This window comes from Oncorhynchus clarkii, chromosome 20 (genome assembly GCF_045791955.1).
Source record: "Oncorhynchus clarkii lewisi isolate Uvic-CL-2024 chromosome 20, UVic_Ocla_1.0, whole genome shotgun sequence".
Lineage (NCBI taxonomy): Eukaryota > Metazoa > Chordata > Actinopteri > Salmoniformes > Salmonidae > Oncorhynchus > Oncorhynchus clarkii.
Window position 1 is genome coordinate 75,351,582 of NC_092166.1, and position 19,340 is coordinate 75,370,921.

General features: G+C 42.9%; 2 protein-coding genes across 4 annotated transcripts in view; one reads left to right on the top strand and one right to left on the bottom strand.

Moving 5' to 3' along the window:
- Positions 1-7,959: 7,959 nt before the first annotated feature.
- On the bottom strand, positions 7,960-13,302 carry LOC139375689 (MORN repeat containing 4). 2 transcript variants are annotated; one of them, XM_071117497.1, is made up of 5 exons: positions 13,180-13,261; positions 12,137-12,215; positions 9,440-9,554; positions 9,253-9,362; positions 7,960-9,120 (listed from the first exon to the last, which is right to left on the bottom strand). In XM_071117497.1, the coding sequence occupies exons 2-5, from the start codon at positions 12,201-12,203 to the stop codon at positions 8,972-8,974; spliced, it is 441 nt and encodes a 146-aa protein (XP_070973598.1). In that variant the 5' UTR covers positions 12,204-12,215; positions 13,180-13,261; the 3' UTR covers positions 7,960-8,971. The 2 variants fall into 2 exon arrangements, with proteins under 2 accessions (XP_070973598.1, XP_070973599.1); XM_071117498.1 differs by having other exon boundaries at positions 12,137-13,302.
- A 5,482-nt stretch (positions 13,303-18,784) lies between these two features.
- LOC139376908 (ligand-dependent corepressor-like) overlaps positions 18,785-19,340 on the top strand; it is a 65,218-nt gene continuing 64,662 nt past the window's right edge. The window contains exon 1 of one of the 2 annotated variants that reach the window (XM_071119901.1): positions 18,785-18,905. In XM_071119901.1, the coding sequence (XP_070976002.1) occupies positions 18,809-18,905 (97 nt within the window). In that variant the 5' untranslated portion in view covers positions 18,785-18,808. The remainder of the gene's footprint in view (positions 18,906-19,340) is intronic. The other variant, XM_071119902.1, reaches the window with a different exon arrangement.

A 19,340-nucleotide genomic window follows, 5' to 3' on the forward strand; every position in this document is an offset into this window, starting at 1 on the left:
ATAGTGACAGTATGTTGTGTATTGTACAGAAAAGGTGCATCCAAGTGTGTTGGTTTTGAACAACAGAGAATGTATGTGTATGCCAATGTTATTTATATTAGCTTAGAAAACCTATAATCAACTGCATATTTCTGTATATAATTTACCATGTAGTGTACTGCTGACATCCACACATAAAGCTCATTCCAAATCAAATAAACAGCAGATTTCAGTAGGATATCCAGTAAGCCTCCCTTTGTCGTAGTGGGATCTCGATGTTACCTCCTCTCCTTGGTAGAGCAACATGCTCAATGCCTGTGTATTTGAGGGAGGAGATTGGATGGTTAGCTTCAACAAAGTGAGCTGCTACTGGATAGTCATTGTTCTTACACCTGATTGAGCTGCGGAGTTCAGCTATGCGTTGTTTTAATTGTATTTTCGTTTGTCCTACGTAGGCTTTTCCACATGAACAGGTGATGAGATAGATTACTCCCTTGGTCTTGCATGAGATGATACCCCTAACAGGGATTTTTTTTTACCTGTATAGTTCTCAATCAGTAAACATCAACTTTACGAAACGCACACTAAAACTATGACACTTGATACTACATATCCACAGTCGTTTCCTGTCGCCTTCTCTTCTCACATCTGCTCTGACATGAAAGAACAGAATTGGCACAGATCAAAACTATTTCCAATTAGGTCTCCACCATATTGCTCTCTTCTACACTGTATTTACAGTTAGTGAAATTTGAGAGGAGAAGAGACCACTATAGACTATTGAAATGAAGGAGAGGAGATGAGGAGAGGAGACCACTATAGACTATTGAGATGCAGGAGAGGAGACCACTATAGACTATTGAGATGCAGGAGAGGAGACCACTATAGACTATTGAGATGCAGGAGAGGAGACCACTATAGACTATTGAGATGCAGGAGAGGAGACCACTATAGACTATTGAGATGCAGGAGAGGAGACCACTATAGACTATTGAGATGCAGGAGAGGAGACCACTATAGACTATTGAGATGCAGGAGAGGAGACCACAATCGACTATTGAAATGAAGGAGAGGTGATGAGGAGAGGAGACCACTATAGACTATTGAGATGCAGGAGAGGAGACCACTATAGACTATTGAGATGCAGGAGAGGAGACCACTATAGACTATTGAGATGCAGGAGAGGAGACCACTATAGACTATTGAGATGCAGGAGAGGAGACCACTATAGACTATTGAAATGAAGGAGAGGAGATGAGGAGAGGAGACCACTATAGACTATTGAGATGCAGGAGAGGAGACCACTATAGACTATTGAAATGAAGGAGAGGAGACCAATATTGACTATTGAGATACAGTCCTGGAGTAGAGTAGTATGAAGAGGGGGAGGGGAAGGAAAGGAGATCCCACCTGCAGCAGTCCACCAGACAGACCTGTTAGCTTACTATTAAACGGTTATAACAACAGTGCTGTCTTCAACTGTCACCGGGTTTATGTCAATCTCTTTAGTCTACAGAACCTGCAGAATTCTCTGTTGTGAAAAGTTTTGTTTGTCATGATGAGTATGATTATTTTGTTTCTGGTTATTTTTATAGACTGCCCGACAGGAAACCTTGCTCAAGTACACCACAGTGGGCAAAATATATGAGCTGTTTATCTTCCATTTTGATTTATTTCTTGTTGCCATAGAATCCCATTGACACTCTCAAATACTTAAATATCTTCCTGCCTGGCGTAGTGAAAAGACTCCATTCAGAAACTTCAGATGAATGTCATGACAACCAAGGCTGACTCATTACTGTCTCATTACTGTCTCACTATGAATGAGGATGTCTGGAGAGATAATATAGGACGGAAACCCTAATGAAGAGTATGCTTTAAAGACACAACAGAGAGACATATATGAAGGTTTAACTAATGCATCTAAAATGACATACAAACAAAACATCTTTGCCTGTAGGCCTCCATACTAGGCTCTGCATGTATAACACAAGCTTCCTAAAATGAGTCTGACGTACCAGACATGGCAGACTTATACGTACATGATGTTCCAAATGCCTCACATCAGTTCACTTCATTTATTCAAGGACTTCCCTATTAGAAAATCTCAGTTGTGGTACAAATTTCCAAAGATTTTCTTTGCAAAATCATCTGCAAGAGACAAACCTTTGCAGACAATACATAGTATTTGTATCTGTCTAAATCAGTCTTATTATGATGGCTTGTGGGTGGATCATTTACAGTGTGAGCTTCTCAACAGCTCTTGGGTTGGGTCCCCCACCTCACAACCTTTTCACAATCAGATTTTTGGGGGACCCTGTTACGCCCTGCCCATTAGAGAGCGGTTTATTCTCTGTTGGTTGGGGCGTGATAGTGACTAGGGTGGGTCATCTCGGTGATTAATGGTTTGTTGGCCTGGTATGGTTCCCAATCAGAGACAGCTGTTTATCGTTGTCTCTGATTGGGGATCATATTTAGGCAGCCATTTCCTCATTGTGCTTTGTGCGATCTTGTCTACAGATAGTGGCCTGTGTGCACACCAGTAGCTACACGTTTTGTTTGTGCTTTGTTGTTTTTGTTCGAGTTTCGATTGATTAAAATGATGTGGAACTCTACGCACGCTGCGCCTTGGTCCAATCATTATGACGCGCGTGACAGACTCCAAAAAGGGCTCGAAGGAGTGTTAGTTCTGTATGTGGTGAAACATCGCACCCACATCTATTCATCCCCTTAGCTTCGAGAGGACCGTGTTAAAGACAGCAAACTGCAGGATCAAATGGGTTCCAGCGACAGCAGAATTCACATTATTGACAGAATTTCTATTTATTTCTGTTGACATTCACTTTGTGGTATAGGCAGCTCTTTGTCTCTCTACAGGGAAATATTCAGGATACCCAGTGAAAGAGAACTCTCCTTTATTTTGATGAATACATATGTGGGTAAACCTTTATCGTCGTAAGAAACACTCTATCAAATAAAAATGTTAAATTAATTAAATGATTATTTTTAACATTCTCTAGTCTGTGTTGCCTATCGAACAAAGAAATCTCAAAAGGTACAGATTTATTAGAAGGTACTTTTTATTGTTAAATTAGCAGCCAGAATGTCAACAATAAGACGTCTCCTGTCAATCCCTTTATCTTTGTTATTAGCATAAATCCCTAGGGGATAAGTCTTTACCATATAGCATTGATCTCCATGTCATTCTACCCTCTGGGGAATAACAAAGTATATCTTGATAATGATGGTCTCACTACACACACGTCTGCTTCCCAAATCCTCTGTATATCTAATCATTTCATTGTCTTTAGTAAAGGCTCTAGTTGTCCACCGACAAAACCATATATTTACTCAGTCAGAGTAAACTGTTAATGTACAATGGATTCATTTGGGTTTCATCACACTATAGCCATGATCAATTCTAGTAGAATACAATTCAACCCCACAGAATACAGATACCAACCGTCCTATGACTAATAATGACAACTAACATAGGTGTGTAATTAATGGTTAATAAAGTGTCCCTAGCCTATAAAGTGTAACTTGTCCCCTAACAGAGATATACTGTAAGACACACATGTAATGCTATACACACACACCATAGAGAATAAACAGCCTGCTATCGAATCAACCGTGTCCTTCCCTCATGTCTTGACAAAGGGAAGGATATGTGACAGAAATGTTGCATTTGTTATATGTTGATTTTTAGAAGTATCCGGACTGTGCAAGACTTTGACCATTTCCCTTTATTCGTTCTGTTAAAGCTGGAGTCTTTAATTGGATCAATAACAAAGCATATTCCCCACCCGTTTCGCTAAAAAGCAACGGGACGGTCTGGAGAAATGTAACCACTCTCAAATTCAAAGACAGAGCTATGGATTCAAGGACTGAACATCAAATGTATAATTTTAGCCATGTTTTGAGACTGTACAGTGTTTGTTTAAATGTACGAACCTCTTAAGGATCCGCCCCCTTTTTTCAATTTTTGCCTAAAATGACATACCCAAATCTAACTGCCTGTAGCTCAGGACCTGAAGCAAGGATATGCATATTCTTAAACAGACTAAAACAGGTTAAACAGACTAAAACAAGTGTATATTTGGGTTCTGATGGTTATGCAAGTTAAACTAAGCACATGAGTAATTTATAAGTTATATTCTTCAAGAATCAATAATGTAGCAACTAAGGCCTCATGCCTGTCAAAATCATAGTGTTGAACCTACTCTCTCCTTACAAATGACATCCTTGGAGAGGCTGTTAGAGTGGAAAACCACTGGAGTCATTTGAGTTGAATCCCGTCATCACCACAGCATGTGTCTCAGAGGATAGTATGTGTGTGTGTGTGTGTGTGTGCGTTAGCCTCATTAGGATGTCATGCTTCTGGATATACCCTCAGAACAAATGGAGGGGTAGGAGAGGAAGAGGAGGAGGAATTAAGGAAGAGGATGGGAGGGGTTACAGCGGGAGGACGAGAGAACGGATGAGGGTAGAAGAGGTTGAGATAGGAGGAGGGAAAGGAAGAAGAGGATGGATGAGGATAGAAGAGGAGGGAAAGGAAGAAGCGAACGGATGAGGGTAAAAGAGGTTGAGATAGGAGGAGGGAAAGGAAGAAGAGGATGGATGAGGATAGAAGAGGAGGGAAAGGAAGAAGAGGATGGATGAGGGGAGGAAGAAGTTAATTTTGATCCTCCTCAAATGAACAGTTCCTCTATTTAGACAATTTCTCCAACACACCCTGTTAAGGCAAATGTGAAATGTGTGTTTTATCTACAATACAAACATATCAATAGGTCATTATTCACATATTGTAGATACGTCTCAGTATAGGACTAGTTCACCAGAGTGATGCCTATTTGATCAATAGCTGATAAATGAAATGCTAGATTCTTTAAATAGTGCAATTCCATTATGATAATCCAGATTAATGTTGTAGGTGAGAACCACTATTTAGTGAATAATAAATTAATCATGTTTTGGGACACTTCCATGTTTTCAAAACAATACATCTGCGAGCAATGTTTGTTCGAGACCTAAAGTGAGACCGATTCAAGACCGGAGTCAAGACCAAGACTGGGGGGCCAGTGCTAACCTGAGAAGCTGCCTGCCAGTGTTATCATGAAGCAGCACTGTTCAATGTCGGTCCAGGAGGGCCGAAACACTTCTGTTTTTCACCCTCTCTTTCTAATAAGGGACTAATTCAGACCTGGGACACCAGGTGAGTGCAATTAACTACCAGGTAGAAGAAAAACATTTGTACGTGTTTCAGATATGTCAAAACAAAAGAGAACAATGTGGCATGACAGGTTCCCACACACATGCATTAAGACATAGATTAAATGACAAGTAAACAGCTCATTTAACTGCATACTTTCCATTCTACTTGAATAACAATCATACCTGTCGTTATTCTATCGTCATGTTCAGTAACATTAAGCACGCTGCTGACCTGAAAAGGCGTCAGATGGAGTATGGCATTAAGATTGCCAGCAAGCGGTGTTTTCCTGTTCTAAAGTGAGATGCTGTAACTGTGTTGTGTGTTTCATTGCAGAAACATTGTCCTTGTTGTAGTTCTAATAATTTACATTTCAGACACTGTAGGCTTATGGTAACAATTGTTGTTGCTGAAATTTGCTACAGTCCTGACTGACAGACTGAATCCCAAGGCTGTGTAGAGTCAGTAGCCCCTCCTAGCAGAGCAGACAGGCATTCAGTTTGCCCCATGTCCATCCAAGGTAAGTTCTGGGTGAATTCACACAACCACAGTTCCACACAATGAAAGGCATCCCAGTTTCCCTTCACGTCCCTTGTTGAGGTTATAGACGTCTGCTATGTACAGAATAGCCATAACGGTGGACAGAAAATCACAAAAATGGTGTGTAGTAATAGAGCCATAAACCTGGTGTGGGCACCAAGGTGAAGCTTTGAAGAGTATACCACCTCAGTCACCAGCTTCATCAATAAATGCATCGATGACGTCCACATAGTGACCGCACTTACATTTCCCAACCAGAAGCCATGGATTACAGGCAGCATCCACACCGAGCTAAAGGCTAGAGCTGCTGCTTTCAAGGAGCGGGACACTAATCCAGACGCTTAGAAGAAATCCCGCTATACCCTCAGACGAACCATCAAACAGGCAAAGCGTCAATACAGGACTAAGACTGAATCGTACTACACCGGCTCTGACGCTCGTCGGATGTGGCAGGGCTCAAAAAATATTACGGACTACAAAGGGAAACACAGATGCAAGCTACCCAGTGACGCAAGCCTACCAGAAAAGCTAAATGTATTTTATGCTCGCTTCGAGGCAAGCAACACCGAACCATGCATGAGAGCACCAGCTGTTCTAGATGACTGTGATCACGCTCTCCGTAGCCGATGTGAGTAAGAACTTTAAAAACTGGTCAACATTCACAAAGCCGCTGGCCAGATGGATTACCAGGACGTGTACGCAAAGCATGCGCAAACCAACTGGCAAGTGTCTTCACTGACATTTTCAATCTCTCCCTGACCTAGTCTGTAATAACTACATGTTTTAAGCAGACCACCAAAGTCTTTGAGCCCAAGAAAGCAAAGGTAACCTGACTAAACGATTACCGCTCCATAGCACTCACATCAGTAGCCATGAAGTGCTTTGAATGGCTGGTCATGGGTCACATCAACACCATCATGCCGGAAACCCTAGACCCACTCCAATTCACATACCACCCCAACAGATGACGCAATCTCAATCGCACTCCACACTGCCCATTCCCACCAGGACAAAAGGAACAGTTATGTGAGAATGCTGTTCATTGATTACAGCTGTGTTCAACACCATGATGCCCACAGAGCTCATCACTAAGCTAAGGACCGTGGGACTAAACATGTCCCTCTGCAACTGCATCCTGGACTTCCTGACGGGACGCCCCCAGGTGGTAAGGGTAGGCAACCACATTTCTGATACGCTGAGCCTCAACAATGGGGCCCCTCAGGGGTGCATACTTAGTCCCTTCCTCAACACCCATGACTGCCTGACCAAGCACGACTCCAACGCCATCCTTAAGTTTGCTGACGATACAACAGTGGTAGGCCTGATCACCGACAATGATGAGACAGCCTATAGGGAGGAGATGAGACCTGGCAGTGTGGTGTCAGGACATCAACCTCTCCCTCAATGTGTGCAAGACAAAGGAGATGATCCTGGACTATAGGAAAAGAAGGGCCGGACAGGCCCCCATTAACATTGACGGGGTGGAGTGGGTCGAGAGTTTGAAGTTCCTTTGTCTCCACATCACCAACAAACAAATATGGTCCAAACATACCAAGACAGTTAAGAGGGCACGACAACACCTTTTCCCTCTCAGGAGACTGAAAAGGTTTGGCATGGGTCCCCAGATCCTCAAAGAGTTCTACAACTGCCCCATCAATAACATCCTTCACCTCCTGGTATGGCAACTGCTCAGCATCTGACCGTAAGGCGCAACAGAGGGTAGTGTGTACGGCCCAGTATATCACTGGGGCCAAGCTTGTACTTGTACTAATGACCTCGACTTAACTATACTGTCGCGCATTGAATCGGTACCGGCACCCCTTGTATATATATATATATATATACGGGGCGGCAGGGTAGGCTAGTGGTTAGAGGTTAGACTAGTAACCGGAAGGTTGCAAGTTCAAATCCCCGAGCTGACAAGGTACAAATCTGTCGTTCTGCCGCTGAACAGGCAATTAACCCACTGTTCCTAGGCCTTCATTGAAAATAAGAATTTGTTCTTAACTGACTTGCCTAGTTAAATAAAGGTTAAAAGAAATATAGCATTGTTATGACATTTTCTTGTGTTACTTTTAGATTGTATTACTTTAGTTTATTTAGTAAATATTTTCTTAACTATTTATTGAACTGCATTGTTGGTTAAGGGCTTGTAAGTAAGCATTTCACGGTAAGGTCTACACTATTGGTTAAGGGCTTGTAAGTAAGCATTTCACGGTAAGGTCTACACTTGTTGTAGTCGGCGCATGTGACAAATAAAATCTGAAGGCAGAACAGCATTGGTGTAGCGGAGGACACAGAAAGGCAGAGAGACAGAGCAAGAGAGAGAGAGAGAGAGAGAGAGCGAGAGAGAGAGAGAGAGAGAGAGACACGGACAGAGAGAGAGAGAGAGACATGGACAGAGAGAGAGAGAGAGAGAGAGAGACATGGACAGAGAGAGAGAGAGAGAGACAGAGACAGAGAGAGAGACAGAGAGAGAGACAGAGAGAGAGACATGGACAGAGAGACAGAGAGAGAGACAGAGAGAGAGACAGAGAGAGAGAGCGAGAATGACATGGTTGGGGTCAATTCTGAATTTAATTCAACCCATGAAATACCAAATTCTATTTCAATTGCCCACACCCCACAGAAAGCAGACTTTGAATTGAAGGAAGTAGACATTGAATTGAAGGAAGTAGATATTGAATTGAAGGAAGTAGACATTGAATTGAAGGAAGTAGACATTGAATTGAAGGAAGTAGACATTGAATTCAAATCAATTTAACTGAGACATGAAAGTTTCAACCTTTGACATGTATTTTACCAAAAGCATATGCAACTTATTACTACAAAGAAAACCCCATTTAAAATATGAACTTGATTATAACTCAGAGGTAATGTTAGGTTTAACCTACAGTATGTTATACATAGTATTAGTAACTGTACATCGCGCATAGGCCAAGTTATGTGTATAATAAATTATACATTTGAATTTAAATAAAATACATCGAATTAAATTATACTTCCTTTCATTCAAATTCAATTCTTCTTTCTGTGGAGTGTGGCTAATTCAAATTCAAGAATCCCCACAACCCTGGTGCATGACCCTGTTGTCCATCCCTGAGTGCCTGTATGAGGATGTTGTACCCTGGCCATGGTTGAGACCCATTGTTCCACCATTTTGGATCTAAGATGAGTTCAGTTGCTGAACAGCTAGCCACTCCTCATAGTGTCCTGGTGGGGTCTCGGGTGTCTGCAGGGTCATAGAGCCAGACTGCGGGCAGTGGAGGCGGCTCCCTGTGCCTGCAGTACCACCCCCTGGCACTTCTCCCTCTTCTGCAGCTTGTGGTTCTCAAACAGGCCCTCGTTACGCGGCACACCATGGTTCCCATCTGGAAACGTTAGTAACCCTGGACAACAGACAAGATGGAGGATGAGCTGCTGATTGGAACACAAAAAATAAGAACAGCAAGATTGGGTAGGTGTTGTGTTTCTTTTGCAACTGTTTCTCCTATTAGAGCCTTGTGGTTTGATGAACATACCATATCCCTCCACACGACCACTCTTGAACTCTCCTTCAAACTTCATCCCATCAAAGCGACTGAAGACCCCAGCACCCTGGAACTTCCCCTGGGTAAACTGACCCTCATACCTAAGGATGAAGAAGAACAAAATATGAAATAAAGAAGATGTACACGCACGCACACACACAGACACACGTACACACACCTGGATCCGTCTGGGAAGAGGAGCACCCCCGAGCCTTGGAACAGTCCATTCTCAAACTGTCCCGCATAGCACGTTCCATCTGAGAACTTCAGCTGGCCCATTCCATGTCTCCGACCTGAGGGGGGGGGGCGGACACAGGAAACAACATTTAAGTTATTAAACACAGAAACAGAAAATACAACAATCTGAGCTGTTACATTCATTTAGAAATGCAGCATTTCTTCCTTCCTTATAATCAAATAATTAAACCTACTGCATGGCCCAATGCTCTTGTAATAGGCTACTTGATGGTTTAATAATCTGTGCTTCTTGGCACGAGTCCTGAATACACACCATTTTGAACTGTAATCTTCCTTCCCTCTATCAACTAGAGGTTTAGTATATTATGATACCATCTGTCTACTGTCTCCTTAAAGTGATCTAATCCAGCAGGTTTAGTATATTAGGATACCATCTGTCTACTGTCTCCTTAAAGTGATCTAATCCAGCAGGTTTAGTATATTAGGATACCATCTGTCTACTGTCTCCTTAAAGTGATCTAATCCAGCAGGTTTAGTATATTAGGATACCATCTGTCTACTGTCTCCTTAAAGTGATCTAATCCAGCAGGTTTAGTATATTAGGATACCATCTGTCTACTTTCTCCTTAAAGTGATCTAATCCAGCAGGTTTAGTATATTAGGATACCATCTGTCTACTGTCTCCTTAAAGTGATCTAATCCAGCAGGTTTAGTATATTAGGATACCATCTGTCTACTGTCTCCTTAAAGTGATCTAATCCAGCAGGTTTAGTATATTAGGATACCATCTGTCTACTGTCTCCTTAAAGTGATCTAATCCAGCAGGTTTAGTATATTAGGATACCATCTGTCTACTGTCTCCTTAAAGTGATCTAATCCAGCAGGTTTAGTATATTAGGATACCATCGGTCTACTGGCTCCTTAAAGTGATCTAATCCAGCAGGTTTCTAACAGGGATTCCTAATTCAGAATCTGTCTGCGAATGTTGTGTGTCTGCTGCCTGTATGATCCAATACAATATGTATGTGGCTGTTCTCTCCAGATTTTTTAAATTTTACTAGGCATATAACCCTAAGAATGTGTACTTAGCCAATCATCTACAGGTCGGATACAAGAAGGTTAGGATAGATATTCTACATTTTACAGTAAACATTACGGTATATAAACTGCAATCCTGCTCTCTTGACCTTATTTGACCTTGGATTGGACTTCTATGCTCATTAAAACCGTAGGAACTGTTCATAACACGGCTGTGTTGTTTGAGGGAGCTGACATTTTAAACAAAGAGTATGTTTTAACGATCTCTAGTTTTGAAATATTCTCGTGCATATTATAGTTCCTCCTGGCAGATGTGTTTGGCTGTTCCGCTGCTTCAACTTTGTCTCTTCAACAGGGGTTGAGTCTGAGCTTTCTAGTGTGTGTTTCCAAAAGCAGTCCAAGGTCTATTCCTGATGTGGCGGCAGGTAACCTAGTGGTTAGAGTGTTGGACTAGTAACCGAAAGGTTGCTAGATCGAATCCCCGAGCTGACAAGGTAAAAATCTGTCGTTCTGTCCCTGAACAAGGCATTTAACCCACTGTTCCTATGCTGTCACTGAAAATAAGAATTTGTTCTTAACTGACTTGTAAAGGTAAAACAAAAAAGCTATGGGAGGTCAGCCTTGACGTCATGGGTTAAAGGTTAGTTAGGATTTGGCTTAATAGACTACGACTGTGTGTGTGTAGTCAGAATAATAAGATCAAACACTTTTAGAAATGGGGAGACACATGCTTGTCACATATGTTTCTATGTTTAAAAACCTAGTCTGGTGCCTTACAGAAAGAACAAAGGACAGGAGGAAGACAAAGGGTTGTTAAGTTTACAGTATTCCCCCAACCCCCATCCTCTCACTGGTATTCATCCTGCCCAGATTACCCCTAATTACTGACAGCACCAACTACTGACTAACACAATAAATACGCACAGTTAAGACACAGAAAAACAGACACGGGATACTGTTAGTTAAGACACAGAGAAACAGACACGGGATACGGTTAGTTAAGACACAGAGAAACAGACACAGGATACTGTTAGTTAAGACACAGAGAAACAGACACGGGATACTGTTAGTTAAGACACAGAGAAACAGACACGGGATACTGTTAGTTAAGACAGAGAAACAGACACAGGATACTGTTAGTTAAGACACAGAGAAACAGACACAGGATACTGTTAAGACGCAGAGAAACAGACACAGGATACTGTTAGTTAAGACACAGAGAAACAGAGCCACGAGAGACGGTTAGCTAAAATATTATGGAGTCAGAGACGCCGGGGGACTGCCTAGATAGGCTAGCTGCTGGTAATGAGGCTGTAAGGATGTTATATCCGACAGCTCTGTGGATGAATTATCTGGCTGATGCTACCCCCTGAAGATATTACGCTCAGATTATTCAGCCTATGAATCGAGTACCCTCTGGACTTCAGTGTGAAGGCTTCGTAGTAATATTAGAGCACAACGCGGATTAGAGAAACACCAGACTCTCATATATACATGAAGGCCTACATAACAGTATAGAGCATGATGCACTGACGCTTTGGTGCCATATTGATCAGCCACTGTATGTGCCTACTGTACAGTATAATGATGTCAAATGAAGTGAACTTGATAGAGAAGGTTAATAGAGGAGATGTCTTGCCTTCTTTCCACTCCCCGTGGTACTCCTCCCCCGTGGTGTAGGTGAACGACCCTCTCGTCAGAGTCATGGCTCCTCCGCTCTGCACACACGCACGCACGCACGCACACACACACACACTGTCTTAACGTAACCCTGACATTAGTGTGACCTCAGAGGTACAGTATGTTAAAGTCAAGGGGAGAGAGGGCAGGGGAGAGGAGGGGAGGGAGGGACAGTGAGATTAAGGGATGGGGAGAGATTGAAGGATGGGCAAAGGAGGCTGGGGAAAGACGAATGGAGAGATGTGAGACAAATGGATAGGCTGAGGTCGAGGATGGGCAGAAGACAAGGATGGGGAGAGAGAGAGAAGGGACGAGGTAGGCGTGGGGGCAGAGGACAGGTGCTGAGTCCAGAGGCACAGCAGGAAAGACAAAAGATCAATAGCTCTTCAGAGACTGTACTATCAAGTGAAGTGTGCACACTTGAGGTGGGCTACCTATGGACCGTGCATCACAAAAATCTAAAGCAGGGGCCTCTACTGGACTCTGAATGGTTTTTACACACACAAAGGAAAAGGGGAATATGTGTAAGAAAAATGATTGGCAAAGCTTCCCTTCATTTTCAATAATTTCTTATCAACTTGCAGCAGGAATATAACCTAATCAGTCAGAGAACTAGGCTATTCGCTGCCACATTGGCATGTGAGACAAATGCTGCCAATGATGTAATTCAAGTATGAACCCGTTGACACTGGATGAGTAATAAATTATTCAAAGACTCGTCTATATGTAAATCAGGCTACAGTGACACCGCTCTCCCAATGCAGCTATATTCTCACCTGTAAAACACCTAGTTGAGCAATCCTAGGTGATCACACGTCTGCCTTCATACATGTTGTCAACATTCTTATTATTATTTCGCCGGTGTATCGTCTATCATGTCTGTATATTACAGTAGCTACTGTAGCTACTGTAGCTACAGTAATTGAGCCAATTTGGACAAATCCTGAACTGCATTCTATTGACAGTGTACATTGCCCACAATCAAATAACCAAACGGCTTACCTGTGCGCTACCTTCTCTGTCTCTGGAGCATTGGAATCCACCTTTACGACATTAGCGAGTTGATTTGACGATTAGAGAGCAGAAGCACATATCGACTAGTGGACATTATAAGCCTGCCGCTATAAGCTTCAGTGTTCCTGACGCGGACCGTATGGCATCACTGCGCGCTCACATAGCCGTGCTGTTTCATTGCAGGGTTTAGGCTGCCGCTCATTTAAACCCTGTTCTGATTGGTTTGATGTGTTACAGCAGTGGTTCCCAGACTGTGGGGCACGCCCCCTGGGGTGGGGGGCAGAGGGGGGGCAGAGGGGTCGGCCGGGGGGCGCGAGTGGTCGGTGGGGGGGCGCGGGTTCCATATACACACCGTGCCTTCTGAAAGTATTCAGACCCCTTTACTTTTTCCACATTTTATTACCTTACAGCCTTGTTCTAAAATGGATGAAATACAAACAAATCCTCAGCAATCTACACACAATACCATACCCATAATGACAAAGCGAAAACAGTTTTTAGATTTTTTTTGTAAATGTTAAAAAATAAATACAAATGAAATACCTTATTTCCATAAGTATTCAGACCCTTGGCTATGAGACTCGAAATTGAGCTCAGGTGCAACCTGTTTCCCCTGATCATCCTTCAGATGTTTCTACAACTTGATTGGAATCCACCTGTGGTAAATTAAATGGATTCCTTTCCCTGATTTGGAAAGGAACCCACCTGTCTATTTAAGGTCTCACGGTTGACAGTTCATGCCAGAGCAAAAACCAAGCCATGAGGTCAAAGGAATCGTCCATAGAGACAGGATTGTGTCGAGGCACAGATCTGGGGAAGGGTACAAAACATTTCTTCAGCATTAAAGTTCCCCAATAACACAGTGGCCTCCATCATTCTTAAATGGAAGAAGTTTGGAACCACCAAGAATCTTCCGAGAGCTGGCCGCTCGGCAAAACTGAGCAATCGGTGGAGATGGGCCTTGGTAAGGGAGGTGACCAAGAACACAAGGGTCACTCTGACAGAGCTCCAGAGTTCCTCTGAGGAGATTGGAGAACCTTCCAGAAGGACAACCATCTTTGCAGCATGCCACCAATCAGGCCTTTATGGTAGAGCGGCCAGATGGAAGCCACTATTCAGTCAAAGGCAGATGACCGCTTGAAGTTTGACAAAAGGAACCTAAAGACTCTCAGGCCATGAGAAACAAGATACTCTGATCTGATGAAACCAAGATTAAACTCTTTGGCCTGAATGCCAAACGTCACGTCTGGAGGGGACCTGGCACCATCCCCTACAGTGAAGCAAGGTGGTGGCAGCATCATGCCTTGGTGATGTTTTTCAGTGGCAGAGACTGGGAGACTAGTCAGGATTGAGGCAAAGATTAACAGAGCAATGTACAGAGAGATCCTTGATGAAAACCTGCTCCAGAACGCTCAGGACTTCAGTGTGGGGCGAACAGGACAATGACCCTAAGCACACAGCCAAGACAATGCATGTGTGGCTTCGGGACAAGTCTTCGGGAATGTCCTTGAGTGGCCCAGCCAGAGCCCGGACTTGAACATCTCTGAAGAGACCTGAAAATGGCTGTGCAGCAACACTCCCCAACCAACCTGACAGAGCTCAAAGGGTCAGAATACTTTCTATTTCAGCCACACAAGTTGCTGACAGGTGTATAAAATCGGAACAACTGAGTGCTGAAGCGTGTAGCGCATAAAAATAGTCTGCAATCCATTGCAACAATATTCCAAAATGCATCTGGAAGCAACGAGAACAGTTAGCCTGGAGCTTCATGAAATGGGTTTCCATGGCCGAGCAGCCGCCCACAAGCCTAAGATCCCGATGAACAATTCCAAGCGTCAAGTGGAGTGGAGTAAAGCTCGCTGCTTTTGAATTCTGGAGCAGTGGAAACAAGTTCTCTGGAGTGATAAATCACGCTTCACCATCTGGAAGTCCGATGAACTAATCTGGGTTTGGTGAATGCCTGGAGAACGGTACTTGCCCCAATGCATAGTGCCAACTGTAAAGTTTGCTGGATGAGGAATGATGGTCTGGGGCTGTTTTTCATGGCTTGGGCTAGGCGTTTGTGGCAATAGTTTGGGGAAGGCCCTTGCCTGTGTCAGCATGACAATTCCCGTGCACAAAGCTAGGTCCATATGCAGAAATGGTTTGACGAGATCGGTGTGGAAGAACTTGACTGGCCTTCACAGAGCCCTGAAATAAACAACATTGAACACCTTAGGGATGAATTGGAACGCCGACTGCAAGCCAGGCCTTATCGCCCAACATCACTAATGCTCTTGGGGCTGAATGGATGCAAGTCCCCCCAGAAATTTTAAAATATCTAGTGGAAAGCCTTCCCAGAGTGTGGAGGCTGTTATAGCAGCAAAGGGGGGACCAACTCCATATTAATGGCCATGATTTTGGAATGAGATTTTCAACGCGCAGTTGTCCACATACTTTTGGTCATGTAGTGTACAAGATAAATATATGCACTACCGTTCAAAAGTTTGGGGTCACCTAGAAATGTTCTTATTTTGAAAGAAAAGCACATTTTTTGTCCATTAAAATAACGTCACTGGCAGCTTCATTAAATAGTACCCGCCAAACACCATTCTCAATGTCAACAGTGAAGATACTGGCCTTCTAGGCAGATTTGAAAAGAAAATGCAGTATCTCAGACTGGCCAATAAAAATAAAAGATTAAGATGGGCAAAAGAACACAGACACTGAACAGAAGAACTCTGCCTAGAAGGCCAGCATCCCGAAGTCGCCTCTTCACTGTTGTTGTTGAGACTGGTGTTTTGTGGGTACTATTTAATGAAGTTGCCAGTTGAAGACTTGTTAGGTATCTGTTTCTCAAACTAGACACGGTAATGTACTTGTCCTCTTAATCAGTTGTGCACCGGGGCCTCCCACTTCTCTTTCTATTCTGGTTAGGGCCAGTTTGCACTGTTCTGTGAAGGGAGTAGTACACAGCGTTGTACGAGATCTTCAGTTTCTTGGCAATTTCTCGCATGGAATAGCCTTCATTTCTCAGAACAAGAATTGACTGATTAGTTTCAGAAAAAAGTTATTTGTTTCAGACCATTTTGAGCCTGTAATCAAACCCACTAATACTGACATTCCAGATACTCAACTAGTCTAAAGAAGGCCAGTTTTATTGCTTCTTAATCAGAACAACAGTTTTCAACTGTGCTAACATAATTGCAAAAGGGTTTTCTAAGGATCAATTAGCCTTTTAAAACGATTAACTTGGATTAGCTAACACAACGTGCCATTGGAACACAGGAGTGATGGTTGCTGATAATGGGCCTCTGTAGATATTCCATAAAAAATCTGCCATTTCCAGCTACAATAGTCATTTACAACATTAACAATGTCTACACCGTATTTCTGATCAATGTGATGTTATTTTAATGGACAAATCTTTTGCTTTCTTTCAAAAACAAGGACATTTCTAAGTGACCCCAAACTTTTGAACGGTAGTGTATATTTTTAAGGAACTCAGTCCAGCTTTCAGTTAACTCTTGAAAGTTGTAATACTAGAATGCCCAAGGTGCAATTTTGAAATTGGGTAGTGCATCATCAGTTTTCCTTAGTCATTGCAAACCTTAGAGAGCTATTTAGAACTTGTCAGAAATGTCAGGTAACATTTTTTAGTCAGGTTTTTTTTTTGCCCATTTTTGTTGTAGTGTTTGTGTCACTCACACTTTAGATATGGACAAATGTATAGAATTATAGATTTGGCATGGGTCCTGAGATCCTCAAAAGGTTCTACAGCTGCAACATCGAGAGCATCCTGACCGGTTGCATCACTGCCTGGTACGGCAATTGCTCGGCCTCCGACCGCAAGGCACTTCAGAGGGTAGTGCGTACGGCCCAGTACATCACTGGGGCAAAGCTGCCTGCCATCCAGGACCTCTACACCAGGCGGTGTCAGAGGAAGGCCCTGAAAATTGTTGAAGACCCCAGCTACCCCAGTCATAGACTGTTCTCTCTACTACCGCATGGCAAGCATTGCTGGAGTGCCAAGTCTAGGACAAAAAGACTTCTCAACAGTTTTTACCCCCAAGCCATAAGACTCCTGAACAGGTAACCAAATGGTTACCTGGACTATTTGCATTGTGTGCCCCCCCAACCCCTCTTTTACGCTGCTGCTACTCTCTGTTTATCTCATATGCATAGTCACTTTAACCATACCCACATGTACATACTACCTCAACCGGTGTCTGTATATAGCCATGCTACTCTTATTTTCACATGTCTTTTTACTGTTGTTTTCTTTTTACACACACACACACACACACACACACACACACACACACACACACACACACACACACACACACACACACACACACACACACACAGACACAGACACACACACATACTTTTTTTTCTCTCTACACTATTGGTTAGAGCCTGTAAGTAAGCATTTCACTGTTGTATTCGGTGCACAACAAATACACTTTGATTTGATTTGAATTGAATTGAATTGCAAGAACATTTGCTTCAAAACTGCTAAAATGTCTCTCCGCCAACAAGAGCGGTGTGAACAGTTTGTGCCATGAACAATGCTTTTTCCCATAGATATAGATGTGGTGCGCACGCAGGGTGGGAGGGTGGGGGGGCGGAATGTTCCCCAATGCAATAAGGGGGCCCAGAGTGAAACAGTTTGGGAACCGCTGTGTTACAGCACTCTGGCAGACATGGTTCAATGGGGCAGTGAATTAATGCTGCATTTTAAAGGTCCTATTTCAATGACTAGCTCAAATATGTAGAGGCACAATATTTTTGAATTAGCCTAATTAGCCTAATTGAATAGGCAAAAATGTATAGCAGTCGTTAACTATTTTAATGGTTTTAATGGTGTTCTAATTGACAGGCCTTACAATAGTACAGTTATTGCATTTTAAAACATACATTTGTTAACTTGTATTTGTAAAAAAAAAAAAAAGTAAATGCATGTTTTTTCAAAAGGCAAAGGCTACTTATTATTCTGTAGTCCACGGCTAAATGATATCTTAGAAAGCAAAGTAAGGCTTTAGTGGTTAGAGCGTTGGGCCAGTAACCGGAAGGTTGCTGGATTGAATCCCCGAGCTGACAAGGTAAAAATCTGTCATGCTGCCCCTGAGCAAGGCAGTTAACCCACTACACCCCGGGCCCCGAAGATGTGGTTGTCAATTATGGCAGCCCCCCACACCTTTCGGATTCAGAGGGGTTGGGTTAATGCATTCAGTTGGAGAACAGACTAGGTATCCCAATTTTCATTTATATTCAAGATAAAAAAATAATTTATGTTAATATCTGACGCTTCCGTGCGGCGTAGCGGTCTAAGGCACCTCAGACCCTGGTTCGATTCCAGGCGGTATCACAACCGGGTTAGGGTTAGGGTTTGGCCAGGGTAGGCCATCATTGTAAATAGTAATTTTTAACTGACTTGCCTAGTTAAATAAAGGTTAAATATATCTATTTTTAAATAGATGTGAACTTGTAGGGTGCGACAGCGCAAATGAGCTTTGACAGCAGTTTAGTGCGCACTCGGTAGAGCGCCTATTCTTCATTGCGTGCGCGCTCATCTTAATGTTAGCGCTTCCTCTCTGCCAACGCGCGCGTTCCCGAGAGTGCTCGGTAGAAAATGGCGAGTCTGTGCAAGAGGCAGCAATGTACGATCGAGAGGCGAGGCTTTCGGCAGGATCTTGATTCGTGGCGGCATAAACTCATTCATTGTGTAGGTAAGGATGTTCAGAAATGCACGCCGAAGCGACAGGCGGGTTTTCAGGTACCAATTTCTGTAATTGTTAATTTCTTCGCTATTTACGTTGCTCAAATTCGGGCTGTGACCATCAGGGGCAACACAGAGCGACTTTTTGTTTTGTCTTCAACTGTTCTATTTCCTCTCGACAGTCACTGTTGAGCGCAATGTAATATTGTTTACATCGGAATGTAATTACACGGCTCTCTGTATTATACGTTTACTATTTATTAATGCATTTGTATCTATCTGTTATCTGTGTGTTTGTGGTTTTATCTGTAGTTTATAATTTGTTTAAAGGGCACTGTTAGTTGTAGAGGGAGTGTCAAACCGAGCAGGAATGATTCCTCGACCAATGAGCGCAGATTCCGTTTCATTGAGATGCGCGCTCCCGCGTTATTTTACTGTATTTTGG

Coding starts and splice junctions, on each gene's coding strand:
- LOC139375689 (XM_071117498.1), bottom strand. CDS start 12,203: ATGACTCTGACGAGAGGGTCGTTCACCTACACCACGGGGGAGGAGTAC. Junction 9,555..12,136: donor CCACGGGGAGTGGAAAGAAG/GCAAGACATCTC, acceptor CCCCCCCCTCAG/GTCGGAGACATGGAATGGGC. Junction 9,121..9,252: donor TGGTCGTGTGGAGGGATATG/GTATGTTCATCA, acceptor TCTGTTGTCCAG/GGTTACTAACGTTTCCAGAT.